Source organism: Prenolepis imparis, unplaced genomic scaffold (assembly GCF_030444845.1).
Source record: "Prenolepis imparis isolate NDT839.2.m4 unplaced genomic scaffold, iyPreImpa1.0 SCAF_2, whole genome shotgun sequence".
Classification (NCBI taxonomy): Eukaryota; Metazoa; Arthropoda; class Insecta; order Hymenoptera; family Formicidae; genus Prenolepis; species Prenolepis imparis.
In genome coordinates, this window is record NW_028141160.1 from 4042488 (window position 1) to 4049254 (window position 6767).

The 6767-nt window shown below is 34.8% G+C and overlaps 1 protein-coding gene across 1 annotated transcript; it reads right to left on the reverse strand.

Annotated features, from left to right (window-relative positions):
- Positions 1-1221: 1221 nt before the first annotated feature.
- On the reverse strand, positions 1222-1950 carry LOC145932841 (uncharacterized). The gene has a single exon (XM_083032068.1). It carries the CDS (start codon positions 1948-1950, stop codon positions 1222-1224), a length of 729 nt encoding a protein of 242 aa, XP_082888194.1.
- Positions 1951-6767: the final 4817 nt, after the last annotated feature.

The following is a 6767-nucleotide window of genomic DNA, read 5'->3' on the forward strand; positions in this document are numbered from 1 at the left end:
TAATATGTGACTTTTCTTATCTAACGGGAGATTTGCAGTTAAATTACGCAATTCGCTGTTGAAATTAACGAGTTGAACTAATTTTATGATACGCTTTTCGGCTTCCTTTAATTCTTCCGTGTTAAGATCTTCTGAGTTTGTATCTTTGGATCGACATCTAGCGTAGAAACGTAGGCAGTAGGCAATAATCCTCTTCATTTTGATGAAGGATGAGAATCTTGAGAGCAGGTCAATATTATTTTTGCAAATGTTTAACAAGACGGTTATTGTACGTTGTTCAGGAATCTCAATATTTGGTATTAAATTAGGCGTCCATGAAGTTTCATCGTCAGACAGCCAAGTTGGACCATCTTTCCAGATGTTATTGTTTACAAATTCGTAAGGAAATTGTCCTCTTGACAGAGCGTCAACAGGATTATCCTGTGATGGTACGTGTCTCCAATTTCCATTCTGAGTGGCTCGTTGGATTTTCGAAACACGGTTTGTGTTAAGAAATAATCGCGAGAGAGACTTGAGATCAGAGAATGATTGAGAGAACACTGAATTTAACGTAACTGAGTTTTATTCTGAGTAACAGATTAGCAATAATGAATAAATTAAATTGCGAGTACAGCGACTAATTGCGAGAGAACAGCGAGAGCGAAAAGCGATTCGATGTATTCACTGACAAGCGAACGTTGACTCTGACCCTTTGTTCGGGAAAAGATATCGGTGAAGGTCTCACATATTATTATATTATCGTCGACCAGCTGATTTGACAACAGCATGGTGCGGCGAGGCGCGCGGTGAGACGCGAGAGAGTCGCGGCGAGACGCTCGAGACGCGGAAAAAACATAAATATGTCTCGGCAATACATCGATCAGCTGCGATATGAAAATAGACATACATACGTGATATATAATTAAATTGAAATAAAGTATCTTAACAGTTTGCAACAAATGTTTTCAGCTTGTGTGGTGAAGTTTGAATCCATTGAAGCACAATTGTTGAATCCGACCAAAAATATATCTTGTCCAATTTAATCCTAAGCGATTTGATGGTAGCCTCGTACAATTTTCCAAGAAGGACTGCCGCACACAATTCGAGATGAGGTAGCGACAATTTCTTGAGTGGCGCCACTCGCGTCTTGGAACAGACTAAATAAACCACATGGGTAATTGTAGACCGCAGATATAGCACGGCTCCATAAGCGTTTTCACTAGCATCACAGAAACCATGAAGTTAGATTTCTGTAACGTTATTTTCGATCACCTTACGAGGAACTGTGTAATTGTTTAGGAGTTCAATTTGTTCCTTATATTTATTCCAAGAGGTGGCAACGCTTATGGGGAGTGACTCATCCCAATTCAATTTAATTTCCCACAGCTTCTGCAACATAATTTTCGCCTTTATAATTGTTGGTCCCAAAAGTCCTAGAGGATCGAAAAGTGAGGCAATTTGAGATAACATAACTCTCTTGGTAGTTCGTTGACACTTGTCGAAAGGCTTCACTATATGAACTAGATTGTCATTCTGTGGTTGCCAATGAACACCAAAAGTTTTTTGTATTTCTAATCCGTTCAGGTAGATGTGAGGGTCCATGGATTTTTCGAAGAGCGGTTCCAGAAGACTTGGTTCATTTGAGCACCACTGTCGGAGGTAAAATCCGGCATGGGCTAATAGTATAATAAGTTCATCTCTTAGTTTTTGTGCTTCCTGCAGGCTTGATGTACCGGTAAGAAGATCATCGACGTAAAAGTCTTCTTGAAGAATTTTGCTTGCCAGTGGAAATTGTTTTTGCTCGTCTATGGCCAATTGCCGTAATGCCCTGACTGCGAGAAATGAGGTTGGAACAGTGCCATATGTAACAGTATTCAATCGATATATTTTGGTCGGTTCATTTATACTCTTGCGCCACAATATCCTTTGGTAATTAGTATCTTCAGGGTGTAAAAGGACTTGCCTGAACATTTTTTCAGCGCTTAATACGTATTGATGGGTCCGAAATCTCGTGATAATTGAGAATAGGTCATCCTGAATAATTGGGCCGGCAAGGAGTGCCTCATTTAGTGATATACCAGTGCTAGTCTTCGAAGATGCATCGAAAACAACTCGTAATTTTGTTGTGGCTATCGTGTTTTAAGACAGGATGATGTGGGATGAAATATCCATCTTCAGTAGCTTTAGAACTTGAAATCTCGGTCATGTGACCTAGCTTTTCATAGTCGTTGAGAAAATTTGAATATTCCTTGTACGTTTGAGTATCTTGCATTAATCGCCTTTCTAATGAATATAGTCTTTTCTTTGCTGTTTGATAGGAATCTCCAAAAGCATGTTTTTTATCATTAAATGGTAATCTAACTATATACCGTCCGCTTAAATCTCTAGAAAAAGTTTGAGAGAAATGTATCTCGTACGCCCTTTCATCGCTTGATAAATGTTTAACGCTGGAAACCTCTTCAATTTCCCAAAATTTTGCAACCTGGGCGTTCAGAGAATCCATTACAATGTTACACGCAATTTGTGGTGATGCAATCGTTCGATTATCTATGGTACCCGATACTATCCAGCCTAGCCGTGTTTTTTGCAATACCAAAGCCGAGTTACGAAGCCTGATTTGACCGACACATAATAATTGGTAAAAAAGTTCCGCTCCAATGAGAGCGTCGATCTCAGAGGGGTTACAAAAGTCAGGATCCGCCAAGGTGATGTTTCGAGGAATATCTAACTCTCGACGATTAATCGGATGTGACGGAAGTATCTCCGTGATTCGTGAAACTACCAAAAAATGTAAGTCAATAATAAAAGGTCCATTTTTTGATTTGATAGTCGTTACAATCGAATGTTTAATATGCGTTAAACTTTGATTGAATCCCGAAATCGGAATGTTAATTTCCTTCTTTGTAAGATTTAAGATATTGGATAGTCGCTCAGTAATAAAATTGGATTGAGATCCGTTATCTAACAACACCTTGCATTGTACAAACTCTCCATAGCTGTTTAACACGAGTATTGATGCCGTGGATAAAAGAACTTGCGAAGTAACAATGGCTTGAAGCTCGCAGTTGGCTTTGTGTTTACTGTACTCGAGTTACTTCCTCCTTGAGCAGCCGATTCATTTTCAAAATGGAGTAGAGTGTCATGATTGCGCTTGCATTTCCTACATGTACTCGATTTGCATTCGTTTACTAAATGATTTGGCCTCAAGCAATTGTAACAGAGCCCCTGTGACTTTACTATGGCGGATCTAGCATCCCGATCCAGTTTGAGAAATTTTTCGCACTGAAATATGTTATGACTCTGTTTACAAAGTGTGCACTCGACTTTAGTATACGTGGTTACAAGAGTGTGTTGTTTATTTTGATTTGCATTAGACCGCATATTAGTACGTGTTTGTTGCTTTGTTGATTGATTTGATTGACTATAGGCATCTTGATTTATATTCTCTAAAACGTGACAACGATTCTTTAAAAATTTCCAAAAGTTATCAATGGATGGCATGTCGGTGCCGTCAAGGGAGCGTTCCCATTCCTTATGAGTGTTGCGATCAAGTTTTGACGTTATTAAGTGAAGAAATAACGCGTGCCAAGACTCTATAGGTTGACCGAGAGCATGAAGTGCTCGTGTGTGCTTTAAGGCAGCATCAACTAATGTGATCGTAATTGCGTTGGTGATTCTTTAGATATTCCCGGCAATTCAAAAAGCGCGCGAATGTGACTTTGAATTATTATTCGTCTATTATCGTAACGTTCTACTATAAGGGCCCAAGCTACATCGTAATTCTGAGATGAAGTTTCTAAAGCTTGAATGACTTGAGCGGCCTCGTCTTTCAATGATAATCTCAAATATTGTAGTTTTTGTACCGGAGTGAGATTTTCGTTATCATGAACAATAGACTTAAAATTATCATAAAAACTCAATCAGTCCTCGTATTTTCCACTAAAAGTAGGTAGATTAATTTTAGGAAGTTTTATGTTTGTTTTTACGTTCTGTACAGGAAGCTGATTTTGTATTGGAAGCTTATTTTTGTCCACATCTTTTTTAATATATTTTATGGATTATAACTGACATATGATGTGAAACTAGATATGTTATTATTGTTATAAAAGCGACCTGACAATAAAATATGTATTTAAGATTTTATGAGCATTTTTTTAAAACATATGGTCAGGAGACTGGGAAGATTTCCAAGAAACTAAGATTTAAATAAAAAAATTAACGAATAAGTATTTAAAAATTTATATTGAAATTAAAAACTGGTATCTTTTTTACAAAAAAAAAATCTACAGTTGCAATCACAAAATTTCTTTCATAGGAGAATATTGAATAAGTAAGTAAAATAATAAAATAACTGCCAATAACTTTCAAGAAATAATGCGAAACGCTCTTTAAATACAAAGATACATTCGTTTTAATATACATTTATCAATCTCCCGGTTAGTGCCTAGTCTCTTGTCATATTGTTTTCCAAGGAACTGAGAATAGGGACTGAAAACCAGGGGACTGAGAATTTTGAGGTTTATAAATTAAAAATATCTCGTTTGAATTATATAGAGGTTTAAATAGTTGAGGAAAACTTAAAAGTTAAACTTATATATAATTTACATTAAATGAAAGTTAATGAAAACAATAAACTTTTAACATAACACTTACTAGGGGACTGAGAAGTTGACTGACCCAACACGTATTCATTATAACAAATCATGCGAAATGAAATAAATAAAAATAAAAAAATAAATAATAATGACGTAAACTGACGTACGTTAACTTTACTTCAAACTCATTCATTCGGTACAAATAGCTATTTCGTTGAGACCGTATATGACTTTACAATGCAAATAATTTTAATGTCAGGGGACTGAGAATTAAATCTTGGGACAAAGTTTAATAACGTTGTTTATCAATAAAATAAAAATAAATAACATAAATAATACAGTTGTTGATATCAGTGACTAATGTAAATTAGTTACCACTCATAAATATTTTATATAATTCTAAAATTATTTTGTGACAATGTATTATAATTTGCATTCTGGGTTTGTGACACACCAGGGAACTGAGAATTTCTTATTTATAAGATAAATTTTGAAAATAAAAACATTACTTTACCTCTTTTTTATTATATGTCTATATGTATTCAAGTATTTTTTATATTATCTTCATTTTAATTCAAAATAAAATCCATTTTAATGTTAATTTAAGTATAAAAATACAAGAACCGCAAAATATTGTTATTTTTGTAGAATCACCCATATATATATATATATATATATATATATGTATACATATATATAATATACTCTTGTTTGATTTAAAAAATGCATGGGACTCCAGTGTCTCCTAAAAAGCCCCTCACAAAACTTTATTCACACGCCAAATATTCATTATATCTTATTTCACTTAATGTAAAAAAAATCAAATTATCTTCAATTGATTTCGGAAAAAACACTTGTAACACTTCATTTAGCTCATTCTGGAAGTGCTCTTTAAGCAATGGAAGTGCTCACTTATGGTACTTACATGTATATATTCGCATACTGATTTCGCAATTGCTAACTCAAATGGTTAAGGAGCACTTCCGTTATATATCACTTTAATTTAAAGGAATAAATGACTATTTCATTATCTTAGTCTAGTATTTGTCGAGCACTTGATTATGCATATCAAATACTATATCTGTATTAAATCGTTTGCTATTGGCGCTGTAAATGCCTGCGTATCAGAATAGTACGATACTTGAGAAGAGCGTATATCAGACCAAGTCAGACGCATATCAAACATTCTTAACGTATTGTCACCGACGAGATACTATTAAAGACCAATGCTCTTACGGGAGTTTGTGTCGCTCGAAAAAGATTTCTAGCGCTCTCTCAGTATATGTAATTGCGACCGGAGTGAGAAACAGTAACTGAAATCTAAGAGATGGTAAAATAATATATATAATAGTAACACAAGAAATGCATTCAATCGAAAAAAATTATATCAGAGTACGTATATGTATACACGAATACATACGAAATATTTATATGGGCTGTTCTTCCAAATGGGGCACACCTCCGATGGGGTCCAATTTTTTCAGGTGACTTCAGGAGATTATATTAAAGTCAGCTATCAAGGTCTAAACCGTGGTTTTTCAATAATTCAAAAGTTATAAAAAAAGATATCACTAAAAATTGTTAAAATCGTTAAAATAGATTTAAGAAAATCAACCCTTTATGATCTTGATTTTGACATATATGTATATTGCCAAGATTACTTTTAATTTATCCATTTATTAATTCATTTATTTATGTTTAGTAAATCGAACATGTGTTTGCAACTTTGGACGCGAAGCAAGGTTTCACATGTCCCCCGCAAAAGGGCGGAACCCACTGTGTCCACGCATACACTTTTCCATGGGAAGCGAGGTTCCACATGAGTTTCCAACTTTGGACGCGAAGCAAGGTTTCACATGGGTTTACAACTTTCCACGCAAAGCGAGGTTCAACCCAAATTTATGTGTTTTGTTAAATATGGTTGTTGGCGACGTGTTCTCAACTTAATTCCAAGTAAAATAAAAAAATAAAAAGTAAAGAATTTTTTTTTAAAGATTAAGATTATTACAGTTTTTTATGAATCATTTTTGTTCGTAGCTTTTTCGTAAACAATGAGCGACGTCAAAAACTTTTTGAATGTTAGTCATACCTCCTGTATATTATACCTTTGATGATGATCATCCTTTCTGAAGCCATACATATAAGCTTTTTGCAGTCAGAGTTACAATACCTTTACAAAAACAGCGCTAAGTA

Excerpts from the sequence above, each read along its gene's own strand:
- LOC145932841 (XM_083032068.1), bottom strand. The coding sequence starts at position 1,950 with ATGTTCAGGCAAGTCCTTTTACACCCTGAAGATACTAATTACCAAAGG.